Source organism: Mobula hypostoma, chromosome 1 (genome assembly GCF_963921235.1).
Source record: "Mobula hypostoma chromosome 1, sMobHyp1.1, whole genome shotgun sequence".
NCBI lineage: Eukaryota > Metazoa > Chordata > Chondrichthyes > Myliobatiformes > Myliobatidae > Mobula > Mobula hypostoma.
Window position 1 is genome coordinate 247,590,337 of NC_086097.1, and position 14,062 is coordinate 247,604,398.

General features: G+C 43.3%; 1 protein-coding gene across 2 annotated transcripts in view; it reads right to left on the reverse strand.

Moving 5' to 3' along the window:
- pou6f2 (POU class 6 homeobox 2) overlaps positions 1 to 14,062 on the reverse strand; it is a 711,266-nt gene that overhangs the window by 401,128 nt on the left and 296,076 nt on the right. For both annotated transcript variants that reach the window (XM_063066795.1, XM_063066786.1), the window contains one exon: positions 3,654 to 3,745. In XM_063066795.1, coding sequence (XP_062922865.1) covers positions 3,654 to 3,745 — 92 coding nt within the window. The remainder of the gene's footprint in view (positions 1 to 3,653; positions 3,746 to 14,062) is intronic.

The window sequence follows — 14,062 nt, forward strand, 5'->3', positions numbered from 1 at the left end:
AGGCGCTGGTGGGCCTTCTTGGCAGTGGACTCTGCTTGGTTGGTCCAAGTCAGGTCATTTCTGATATTGATCCCGAGAAACTTAAAGCTTTTGACCTGTTCCACTTGCGCACCACTGATGTAAATTGGGTCCTGCCTTTTATCCTCAGACAGTGGACCTGATTGAAGTCCCCTCCTCTCCAAACTTCCAATGTCCAGATTGGCACCAGACAAAGCTCAATTACATACAGATACTCTTTCACCTAGTGTCACTTCATGTATATACAATCAATCTATGTTATGTGTTTATATTTACTGTGCTTTTTTATTATAGTGTTCTTCATCTGATTCATCAGACCTGGAGTAACAATGGTTTTGTTTTTTACACTCTTGTACTGGAAATGACATTAAACAATTTTGAATGTTGAGTCTTGAATCTTGTTTCAGCAGCCTGATGGCGGAAAGGTAATCGCCAATGATCATCATTATCATTAGGTTCCGTCTCCTATGACGTGGGCGATGATGTTCCCATCACCATGCTTGTTCTGGCCAGAAGTGGTTTGTCATTGCCTTCTTCTGGGCAGTGTCTTTACAAGATGATTGACCCCAGCCGTTGTCTGCCTGGTGGCAGAGGTCATACAACCAGAGCCGCTCAGACAACCATCCACCAAGAATCATCAATACCATGAAAGTTACGGATGATGTCTTCTCTATGGACATGGGTAAATCAGAGACCACGTTACAGGTCTGTGCATCTGAGTTCTGTGGCCAAGAACTGAAAGCCTGGAAGCAGCCTATCTTTGGAGGACTGCCTGTTATTGTTAATGGGTAGGAGGCTGGGAAGGGGCTTGTTTTGCTGTTGTTCTGTTGTTGTTGTTGTTTAAGCTGTTCTGCTGAACACTGTAGGCATGCTATCTTGCCGCTGGAATGTGTGGCGACTCTTACAGCACGGAAACAGGCCATGTCGGCCCTTCTAGTCCGTGCCAAACTCTTACTCTCACCTAGTCCCACCGACCTGCACTCAGCCCGTAACCCTCCATTCCTTTCCTGTCCATATATCTATCCAATTTAACTTTAAACTACAACATCAACTTGCCTCTACCACTTCTGCTGGAAGCTCATTCCACACAGCTACCACTCTCTGAGTAAAGAAGTTCCCCCTCATGTTACCCCTAAACTTTTGCCCCCTAACTCTCAACTCATGTCCTCTTGTTTGAATCTCCCTCACTCTCAATGGAAAAAGCCTATACATGTCAACTCTATCTATCCCCCTCATAATTTTAAATACCTCCATCAAGTCCCTCCTCAACCTTCTACGCTCCAAAGAATAAAGACCCAACTTGTTCAACCTTTCTCTGTAACTTAGGTGATGAAACCCAGGTAATATTCTAGTAAATCTTCTCTGTACTCTCTCTATTTTGTTGACATCTTTCCTATAATTTGGTACACAATACTCTAAGTTTGCCTTTACCAATGCCTTGTATAATTTTAACATTACATCCCAACTTCTATACTCAATGCTTTGATTTATAAAGGCCAGCATACCAAAAGCTTTCTTCACCACCCTATCCACATGAGATTCCACCTTCAGGGAACTATGCACCATTATTCACAGATCCCTCTGTTCTACTGCATTCTTCAATGCCCTACCATTTACCATGTATGTCCTATTTTGATTAGTCCTACCAAAATGTAGCACCTCACATTTATCAGCATTAAACTCCATCTGCCATCTTTCAGCCCACTCTGCATAAATCTCTCTGCAAACTTTGAAAACCTACTTCATTATCCACAACTCCACGTATCTTAGTATCATCTGTATCTTTAGGAGTGTTGGTTGTTAACACAGTCAACGCATTTCACTGCATGTTTCCATGCACGTGTGATAAACTAATTAATTTGAATCTGAATAGTGTGCAGGAATAACACGTGCTTAAAGTAGATAGCATTATAAAACAAAATCTGTGAACGACATTCCTAATGAATGAAATTTCATCTCTTATTAATTTGCCTATGCTCAGCTCAGACAGTTTCAGAGATTCTGAGAAAGTATTCAGTTTCCACAGTACAATTTTTTTAGCAGATATTCTTTTGTTTCTGCATTGAATTTTGTTTTTTTTACAAGAATCACACTGTCAGTTTCTTGTCAATTTCTCTCTACTGAAATATCAATAGTGATAACATAAAATTAAAATATACTTGGTGAGCAAATCGCTTGTCTCACAATTACATCATGACCCATCTCTTGAGATAGCTGGTTAATTGGAAGCATGCAATTGAAAATGTAAACAGATGTCCCAGAATCTCAAATGAAACCAGAAATGAAATAGCCCAAATGGTGAAAGGGCAGAAGTAAAATTGCCGACGGTGTCCTTGAACTGACTGTGTTAACTGGATGTTCAGAAATAGGGTCAGGGCAATTGTGCAATTTACCGGCTGAAAAACTTCTACAATTGGGTTTTTTCAGAGCTCTGAGAATTTAGCACAGACATTATATCTTGAAGTTATTCCCCTCTGCTCTTTGCTATGCTGTAACCGAAATTTAGCAATGTGTATTAGCCATACGGCACTACAGCACAGAAACAGGCTCTTCGGCCCATCTAGTCCATGCTGAACTACTATCAATCTGCCTAGTCCTGTCAACTTGCACCCGGACCATACCCATCCCATCTATGTACCTTTCCAAATGTCTCTTTAATATTGAAATTGAACCTGCATGCATCACTCATTCCACACTCTCACCACACTCTGAATGAAGAAGTTTCCTGTCATGTTCCCCTTAAATATTATACTTTTAACCCTTAACCTATGACCTCTAGTTGTTGTCCCACCCAACCCCAGTGGAACAAAGCCTGGTTACATTTACCCGATCTATACCACTCATAATTTTGCATAGCATTATTAAATCTCCCCTCAATCTTCTACTCTCCAGGGAATTAAGTCACCAATATTTAAGAGCAGAGGTTCCCTTGCTTACTGGCATGATGCAAGCAGGCTTTCTTCCACTGAGGTTGTGTCGGACTACAACCAGAGGCCATGGGTTAGGGGAGAAAGATGAAAAGTTTACCGGAAACATAAGGGGAAACTTCTTCACTCAGGGTCGTGAGAGTGTGGAACGAGCTGCCACCACAAGTGATGCATTGTGAGCTCCATTTCGACATTTAAGAGAAGTTTGGATGGAGACATGGAAGGCAGGGCTTTAAATGTTTCAGTATGGACTAGATGGGCCAAAGGGCCTGTTTCTGTGCTGTACTTTTCTACGATTCTATGACTCCATGGCGCGAAAATGTTGTGAAACTGCTTAAGGAAAACAAATAAAAAATTATTTTTTATATTTTGATCACAACTTCTTAGCAATAGGTCCTAACATATTTGACCTTACCTTATGACTCAGGTCTTCAAAACTCAGTAATATCCTTGCAAATTTTCTTTGCACTCTTTCTAATCTAGATCTCTCTTTCACACAGACAGTATGAATGGATTTACAGAAACGTTATACCGCTTAATTTTTCAATAAACACAATCAGTCATGAAAGACAATGGTTAGATGGGATTTGAATATTGATTCCTATCAAAGAGATTGATAAGTATTTGCATACAATTATATTACATTTCCGCACGATTATAAACACACGTAAATGATGTGCCATTGATGAGAAGTTTTCCTGTACTGACCTGAGCCCCGACTGTGAAGGAAGGATGTGAATGACTAGGCTGGTGTTGCTCAGGTGTGCAGGGCTCCGAGTGTGTCGTGTTTCCTCTGGTCCCTGCAACTCAAACAGAAACTCCATTAAGTTCAAGTTCAACTTCAAGTTGAAGCCCGTAAGACCATAAGACCATTGGAACTGAACCAGGCCATTCAGCCCATCAAGTCTGCTCTGCCTTTTCATCATGGCTGATCCATTTTCCTGCTCAGCCCCAATCTCCTGCCTTCTCCCTGTATAAGACCATAAGACCGTAAGACATAGGAACAGAATTAGGCCATTCAGCCCATCGAGTCTGCTCTGCCATTCCATCATGGCTGATCCCAGATCCCACTCAACCCTGTACACCTGCCTTCTCGCTATATCCTTTGATGCCCTGACCGGTCAGGAAACTATCTCCTTCCACCTTAAATATACCTATGGACTTGGTCTCTACTGCAGTCTATGGCAGAGCATTCCACAGATTTACTACTCTCTGGTTAAAAAGAATTCCTCCTTAAATATGTTCTAAAAGGTAGCCCCTCAATTTTGAAGTTGTGCCCTCTAGTTCTGGATACCCCCGCCGGAGGAAAAATCCTCTCCACATCCACGCTATCTAGCCCTTTCAACGTTCGGTAGGTTTCAAGTTTCAATGACATCCCCCTGCATTCTTCTAAATTCCAGCAAGTACAGGCCAAAACCTACCAAATGCTCCTCATACATTAACCCCTTCATTCCTGGGATCATCCTCGTGAACCTCCTCTGGACTCTCTCCAATGACAACACATCCTTTCTGAGATATATGGCCCAAAACTGTTGACAATATTCCAAGTGTGGCCTGACTAGTGTCTCATAAAGGCTCAGCATTATCTCCTTGTTTTTATACACTATTCCCCTTGAAATAAATGTCAATATTGCATTTGCCTTCTTTGGACAGACTCAACCTGTAAATTAACCTTCTGGGAGTCTTGCACGAAGACTCCTAAGTTCCTCTGCACCACTGATGTTTGAATCTTCTCCCCATTTAGGTAATATTCTGCAATATTGTTCCTTTCAGCAAAATGATTTATCATACATTTCCCAACACTGTATTCCATCTGCCACTTTTTTGTACATTCTTCAAATTTGTCTAAGTCCTGCTGCAATTGCACTGCTTCCTCAGCACTACCTACCCTTTCACCTATCTTTGTATCATCCACAAACTTTGCCACGTCATAAATTCCATTGTCCAAATTATTGAGAAACAATGTGAAAAGTAGCATTCATAGTACTGACCCCTGAGGAACATCACTAGTCACCGGCAGCCAACCAGAAAACATAGAACATAGAACATAGAATAGTACAGCACAGTACAGGCCCTTCGGCCCACAATGTTGTGCCGACCCTCAAACCCTACCTCCCATATAAGCCACCACCTTAAATTCCTCCATATACCTGTCTAGTAGTCTCTTAAACTTCACTAGTGTATCTGCCTCCACCACTGACTCAGGCAGTGCATTCCACGCACCAACCACTCTCTGAGTAAAAAACCTTCCTCTAATATCCCCCTTGAACTTCCCACCCCTTACCTTAAAGCCATGTCCTCTTGTATTGAGCAGTGGTGCCCTGGGGAAGAGGCGCTGGCTATCCATTCTATCTATTCCTCTTATTATCTTGTACACCTCTATCATGTCTCCTCTCATCATAGAAACCATAGAAACCATAGAAACTACAGCACAGAAACAGGCCTTTTGGCCCTTCTTGGCTGTGCCGAACCATTTTCTGCCTAGTCCCACTGACCTGCACACGGACCATATCCCTCCATACACCTCCCATCCATGTATCTGTCCAATTTATTCTTAAATGTTAAAAAAGAACCCGCATTTACCTCCTCGTCTGGCAGCTCATTCCATACTCCCACCACTCTCTGTGTGAAGAAGCCCCCACTAATGTTCCCTTTAAACTTTTCCCCCCTCACCCTAAACCCATGTCCTCTTGTTTTTTTCTCCCCTTGCCTCAGTGGAAAAAGCCTGCTTGCATTCACTCTATCTATACCCATCATAATTTTATATACCTCTATCAAATCTCCCCTCATTCTTCTACGCTCCAGGGAATAAAGTCCCAACCTATTCAACCTTTCTCTGTAACTGAGTTTCTCAAGTCCCGTCAACATCCTTGTAAACCTTCTCTGCACTCTTTCAACCTTATTTATATCCTTCCTGTAATTTGGTGACCAAAACTGAACACAATACTCCAGATTCGGCCTCACCAATGCCTTATACAACCTCATCATAACATTCCAGCTCTTACACTCAATACTTTGATTAATAAAGGCCAAAGTACCAAAAGCTCTCTTTACGACCCTATCTACCTGTGACGCCACTTTTAGGGAATTTTGTATCTGTATTCCCAAATCCCTCTGTTCCACTACACTCCTCAGTGCCTCATCATTGACCCTGTATGTTCTACGTTGGTTTGTCCTTCCAACGTGCAATACCTCACACTTGTCAGTATTACACTCCATCTGCTATTGTTTAGCCCATTTTTCCAGCTGGTCCAAGTCCCTCTGCAGGCTCTGAAAACCTTCCTCACTGTCTACTACACCTCCAATCTTTGTATCATCAGCAAACTTCCTGATCCAATTTACCACATTATCATCCAGATCATTGATATAGATGACAAATAACAATGGACCCAGCACTGATCCCTGTGGCACACCACTAGTCACAGGCCTCCACTCAGAGAAGCAATTCTCTACCACTACTCTCTGGCTTCTTCCATCAAGCCAATGTCTAATCCAATTTACCACCTCTCCATGTATACCTAGCGACTGAATTTTCCTAACTAACCTCCCATGCGGGACCTTGTCCTCCTTCTCTCCAAAGAGTAAAGCCCTAGCTCCCTTAATCTCTGATCATAATGCATACTTTCTAAACCAGGCAGCATCCTGGTAAATCTCCTCTGTACCCTTTCCAATGCTTCCACATCCTTCCTATAGTGAGGTGACCAGAACTGGACACAGTACTCCAAGTGTGGCCTAACCAGAGTTTTATAGAGCTGCATCATTACATCGCGACTCTTAAACTCTATCCCTTGATTTATGAAAGCTAACACCCCATAAGCTTTCTTAACTACTCTATCCACCTGTGAGGCAACTTTTAGGGATCTGTGGACATGTACCCCGAGATCCCTTTGCTCTTCCACACTACCAAGTATCCTGCCATTTACTTTGTACTCTGCCTTGGAGTTTGTCCTTCCAAAGTGTACATCCTCACACTTCTCCGGGTTGAACTCCATCTGCCATTTCTCAGCCCACTTCTGCATCCTATCAATGTCTCTCTGCGATCTTTGACAATCCTCTACACTATCTACAACACCACCAACCTTTGTGTCGTCTGCAAACTTGCCAACCCACCCTTCTACCCCCACATCCAGGTCGTTAATAAAAATCACGAAAAGTAGAGGTCCCAGAACAGATCCTTGTGGGACACCACTAGTCACAATCCTCCAATCTGAATGTACTCCCTCCACCACCACCTTCTGCCTTCTGCAGGCAAGCCAATTCTGAATCCACCTGGCCAAACTTCCCTGAATCCCATGCCTTCTAACTTTCTGAATAAGCCTACCACGTGGAACCTTGTCAAATGCCTTACTAAAATCCATATAGATCACATCCACTGCACTACCCTCATCTATATGCCTGGTCACCTCCTCAAAGAACTCTATCAGGCTTGTTAGACACGATCTGCCCTTCACAAAGCCATGCTGACAGTCCCTGATCAGACCATGATTCTCTAAATGCCTATAGATCCTATCTCTAAGAATCTTTTCCAATAGCTTTCCCACCACAGACGAAGGGCTCACTGGTCTATAATTACCCGGACTATCCTTCCTACCTTTTTTGAACAAGGGGACAACATTTGCCTCCCTCCAATCCTCCGGTACCATTCCCGTGGACAACAAGGACATAAAGATCCTAGCCAGAGGCTCAGCAATCTCTTCTCTCGCCTCGTGGAGCAGCCTGGGGAATATTCCATCAGGCCCCCGGGACTTATCTGTCCTAATGTATTTTAACAACTCCAACACCTCCTCTCCCTTAATATCAACATGCTCCAGAACATCAACCTCACTCATATCATCCTCACCATCATCAAGTTCCCTCTCATTGGTGAATACCGAAGGGAAGTATTCATTGAGGGCCTCGCTCACTTCCACAGCCTCCAGGCACATCTTCCCACCTTTATCTCTAATCAGTCCTACCTTCACTCCTGTCATCCTTTTTTTCTTCACATAATTGAAGAATGCCTTGGGGTTTTCCTTTACCCTACTCATCAAGGCCTTCTCATGCCCCCTTCTTGCTCTTCTCAGCCCCTTCTTAAGCTCCTTTCTTGCTTCCCTATATTCCTCAATAGACCCATCTGATTCTTGCTTCCTAAACCTCATGTATGCTGCCTTCTTCCACCTGACTAGATTTTCCACCTCACTTGTCACCCATGGTTCCTTCACCCTACCATTCTTTATCTTCCTCACCGGGACAAGTTTATCCCTAACATCCCGCAAGAGATCTCTAAACATCGACCACATGTCCATAGTACATTTCCCTGCAAAAACATCATCCCAATTCACACCCGCAAGTTCTAGCCTTATAGCCTCATAATCTGCCTTTCCCCAATTAAAAATTTTCCTGTCCTCTCTGATTCTATCCTTTTCCATGATAATGCTAAAGGCCAGGGAGCGGTGGTCACTGTCCCCCAGATGCTCACCCATTGAGAGATCTGTGACCTGACCCAGTTCATTACCTAGTACTAGATCTAGAGGGAAGACTTTCCAGGTGCAGACCCAGGGTCTCTCAAGACTAACAGGTGCCCTTTTTTTATTTACCCTTTCTATACCCCTCCATAATTGTGTTTACCTCTATCGAATCTCCTCCCAATCTTCTACATTCGAAGGAATAAGGTTCTACTGGGATCCACTGCAGATCTACTGGGCTAAATGGTCTCTTCCGCTGCCATAAAAATTCCCTAACTATTGTTGGTAGAATATCAGGTGGTGATGAGGAGGTTACAGTCATGAGGCAGATCAGCTGGTTGATTAGTGTTGCAATAGTAATCCTGCACTCAGTGTAAAATTAGTCAGCTCTATCTTGGGTACTAGACTCCATAATATCCAAGACATCTTCAAGGACGGATGCCGCAGAAAGGCGGCACCCATTATTGAGGATCCCCACCATCCAGGTCATGCCCTCTTCTCATTGTTACCATCAGGAAGGAGGTACAGGAGCCTGAAGGCACACACTCAGTATTCAGGAACAGCTTCTTCCCCTCTACCATCTGATAATGGATATTGAACTCATGAAAACTACCTGAATACATTTTATTTGTTTTTACATTACTTAATTAATTGAACTATTTAATATTCATATATACTTACCGTAATTTAAAGTTTAAAAAAAAATATATTATCATGTATTGCATTGGACTGCTGCTGCGAAGTTAACAAATTTCATGACACATGCCGGTGATATTAAAGCTGGTTCTGATTCTCATTTCCCTGAACAAGGATGCTGACATGTCAGTCCACGGCTTCCTCTACTGCCGCGATGAGGCCACGCTCAGGATGGAGAAGCAACACCTTATCTTCCGTCTGGGTAGCCTCCAACCTGATGGCATAAGCATCGATTTCTCGAACTTCCGGTAATTCCGTCCCCTCCCCCCCACCATTCCCCATTCCCGTTTTCCTCTCTCATCTTATCTCCTACCTGCCCAATCACTTCCCTCTGGTGCTCCTCCCTTCCCTTTCTTCCATGGCCTTCTGTTCTCTCCTGTCAGATTCCCCCTTCAGCCCTGTATCTCCTTCACCAATCGACTTCCCAATTCTTTACTTCACCCCTCCCTCCCCTCCCGGTTTCACCTATCACCTACCACCTTGTACTTCCTGTTCCCCTCCCCCCACCTTCTTACTCTAACTCCTCATCTTTTTCTCCCATCCTGATGACGGGTCTTGGCCCAAAATGTCGACTGTTTACTCTTTTCCACAGATGCTGCCTGGCCTGCTGAGTTCCAGCACCTGCAGATTTTCTCTTGTTTTCGAGGATCCTGACCCGCTGCCTTAGTAGGTATGCCACTAGAATCAGCCTTTTCAATTTAAGGAACATTCAGGTTTTAAATTAAGGCTATCACGTAGATTTAAAAATTCTGTTGTTATTATTTGAAAACCAGCGGTTAGAAAATGCAAGGCAAACTTTATCACTTTATCTTCAAGATATAACGTTATCTTCTTTTAAATCATCAATATCCTCCTGATATAGTACAGTAACAAGCTAATTTCAAATTGACAGAAACTGTTTAGTGAGTCGTGAGTCGTGAGAGAGGTGTAAATGATTCAACAGTTGAGCCTGTTCTGGTATTTAGTTCCATTCGGACTAATCTATATTTGGAGTCCATTAGCATTGGCAAGTCAACAGTCCATTAATTACATCGTAGTGGAAGACAGACTATCAGATATCCACTATCCTCTGTGTGAAAATGTGTTTCCTAACACAAATTGCCTACTCTTAATCTTAAAATCGTGATTGCTCCAGATTCCACTCAAGGAGATTTACCAGGGTGTTGCCTGGATTGGAAAACAAGTCTTATGAGGCAAGGTTAACAGAGCTGGGACTTTTCTCTTTGGAGCATAGGAGGATGAGAGGGGACTTGATAGAGGTCTACAAGATTATGAGAGGCATAGATAGGGTGGATAGCTAGTACCTGTTTCCCAGGGCATGAATAGCAAACACCAGAGGGCATATGTACAAAGTTAAGGGAGAGAAGTTTAGGGGAGACATCAAGAGTAAGTTTTTTTTACACAGAGGGTTGTGGGTGCCTGGAATGACTTGCCAGGGATGGTGGTGGAGGGTAAAACATTAGGGGTATTTAAGAGCCTCTTGGACAGGCGCATGGATGAAAGAAAATTAGAGGGTTACGGGGTAGTGTGGGTTTAGTACGTTTTTTAGGAATATATGGGTTAGCATAACAGTGAGGGCCGAAGGGCCTGTACTGTGCTGTGGTGTTCTCGTGTTCTAGTGGAAGGAGTGTCTCAGAGGCTAGAATATTCAATCTCTTTAAGATCTGAGGATCCATATTGGTCAAACTGCAAGTGAGAGCAGTTTTGCAGCCCCTGATCAAAGAGGTGTTGGCATTGGAGAGGGTCCAGAGGAGGATTACCAAAATGAAAGGGTTAATGTATGAAGAGCACTTGAGGGCTCTGAGCTGGAGATCAGAAGAATGATGGGGGAGTCTCACTGAAACCTTTCGACTGTTGAAAGAACATTATAGATAGACATGAACTGCAGATAGATAGAATTTCGCGAAAGTGAATGTGGAGAGGTTGTCTCCTGTACTGGGGATTCGAGGGTCAGAGGACACAGCCTCAAAATAAAGGGTCATTCCTTTAGAACATAGATGAGGAGGAATTTCTTTAGCCAGAAGGAGGTGAATCTATGGAATTCATTGCCACAGACAGCTGCAGAGACCGTCATTGTGTACATTTAAAGCAAAGGTTGGGAGGTTATTGATTAGTTAGGGGGTTAAAGGTTATGTGGAGAAGGTAAGAAAATGGCGTTGAGAGGGAAGGATAATAAATCAGCCATGTTAAAATGGTGGAGAAGATTAGATGGGCTAAATGGCTGAATTATGCTCTTACATCTTATGGTCCTATTAATATTGGATTATTGCATGCAGTTCTGGACACCTATCAACAGGAAAGATCATTACGATTGAAAGAGTATAGGGAAAATTTATAGGGGTTTTGTCAGGACTTGACTTGATGAATGGTCTCGGCCCAAAACGTGGACTATTTATTTCCATCCATAGATGCTACCTGACCTGCTGAGCTCCTCCAGCACATTGTGTGCACTTCTCAATACTTTCAGTACCTCTTGTGTCCAGATTAGGACTTCATTCCCTGGAGTCTAGGAGAATGAGGGAATATTTGGTAGCGTTACAGTATACAAAATGATGATGGTTACAGACGGGGTAGATACGTGCAGGTTTTTTCCACTGAGGTTGGGTGAGACTACAGCTGGAGGTCAGGGGCTAAAGGAGAAAGATGAAATACACTGTATAATGGACTCCGATGGGGATATTCTTCACGCAGTGTGGTGCGAGTGTAGCAGCCAGCGGAAGTGGTGGATGTGAATTCGATTTCGACAGTTAAGGTACTTTGGATAATTATATGGATGGGAGAGGTATGAGGGTTATGGTCCAAGTATGGGTCGATGGAACTAGACAGCGTAACAGGTCGGTGTGGGCTAGATGGGCTGAAGGGCCTGTTTCTTTGCTGTACTGCTATATGACTCAATGTTTTGTTAGTTTTGTCCATATTGCTAGACAGAAAGCACTGACCTCTGAACCTGGTATCATCCACTGTGTTCTCATGCAAAACGCTTTGCAGCAGAAGCACTAACCCATAAAATTTATCCCATATCCTGCAATGCTGTAGCTGATCAGCACTAAATCTCTTTCATGGTTGGTTTTACTTCCCATTTCTTTCCCGAAAACATGGTAAATAAAATATAAGGAGGGGATTTCTGTGAAAGTTGTACCTTTCTGAAATATGAATAAAGTACACACGCTCAATGTTTTAAACACACATAACAAGATCAGCAATTCAAATGAAATACATTAAATATGGATATTAATTCCTAAATAAGTTGCAAGGATGGATTCCAGCAGTAAACAAATTGCCCTGTATGAGACCATAAGGCGCAGAAGAAGAATTTGACATTTCAGCCCGTCAAGTCTGCTCCGACATTCGATCATAGCTGATGTAAAAATTAAGAGTTAGGTTTAGTTGTCACAAGTACAAAGGAATGAGGATTGTGCTGGGCAGCCTGCAAGTATTGCCACACCTCCGGCACCAACACAGCACGTCTCTCAACCCCGTTCTCCTCACTTCCTTCTGTAACGTCGATCCCTTTACTGATCAAGAACATATCCACTTCCGCTGTAAATACACCCAATCTGTCAGTGTTCACAGCCATCTGTGGCAATGAATTCCACAGACTTACCACTTATGGCTAAAGAAATTCCTCCTCATCTCGGTTCTAAAGTGACGTTCTTATATTCTAATGCTGTGTCCTCTGGTCCTAGAATCTCCCACTATTGGAAGCATCCTCTCCATGTTCACTCTAAGTAGCAATTTCAATATTCCATAGGTCTTAGTGAGACACCCATCATCCTTCTAAACTTCTAAGTGTAAAGAGTGCATCATATGAGGCCTCACTTGGAGAATTGTGAGTACTTCTGGGGCCCTTATCTCAGAAAGAATATGCTGACACTGGAGGAGGTCCAAAGGTAGTTCACTAGACTGATCCAGGGAATAAAAGGGTTAATGTATGAGGAGCGTTTGATGGCTCTGGGCCTGTTTTCACTGGAATTCAGAACAAGGGAGAGGATCTCATTCAAACCTATCAAATCTTGAAAGATCTTTATAGAGTGGTTGCGGAGAGGATGTTTCCTACGGTGGAGGAGTCTTGGACCAGAGTGCACGGACTCAGGATAGAGAGGCATCTATTAGAAAAGAGATGAGGAGGATTTCCTTTAGCCAGAGAGTGGTGAGTCTGTGGAATTCATTGCTACAGGCGGCCAAGTCAATGGGTAAATTTAATAGACAATAGACAAAAGACAATAGATGCAGAAGTAGACCATTCGGCCCTTCGAGCCTGCACCGCCATTCTGAGATCATAGCTGATCATCTACTATCAATATCCGGTTCCTGCCTTGTCCCCATAACTCTTGATTCCCCTATCCATAAGATACCTATCTAGCTCCTTCTTGAAAGCATCCAGAGAATTGGCCTCCACTGCCTTCTGAGGCAGCGCATTCCACACCTCCACAACTTTCTGGGAGAAGAAGTTCCTCTTCAACTCTGTCCTAAATGACCTACCCCTTATTCTTAAACCATGCCCTCTGGTACTGGACTCTCCCAGCATCTGGAACATATTTCCTGCCTCTATCTTGTCCAATCCCTTAATAATCTTATATGACTCAATCAGATCCCCCCTCAACCTCCTTAATTCCAGCGTGTACAAGCCCAGTCTCTCTAACCTCTCTGTGTAAGACAGTCCGGACATCCCAGGAATTAACCTAGTGAACCTACACTGCACCTCCTCCACAGCCAGGATGTCTTTCCTTAACCCTGGAGACCAAAACTGCACACAATACTCCAGGTGTGGTCTCACCAGGGCCCTGTACAATTGCAAAAGGATTTCCTTGCTCTTGTACTCAATTCCCTTTGTAATAAAGGCCAACATTCCATTAGCCTTCTTCACTGCCTGCTGCACTTGCTCATTCACCTTCAGAGACTGATGAACAAGTACTCCTAGATCTCTTTGTATTTCTCCCTTACCTAACTCTACACCGTTCAGATAATAATCTGCCT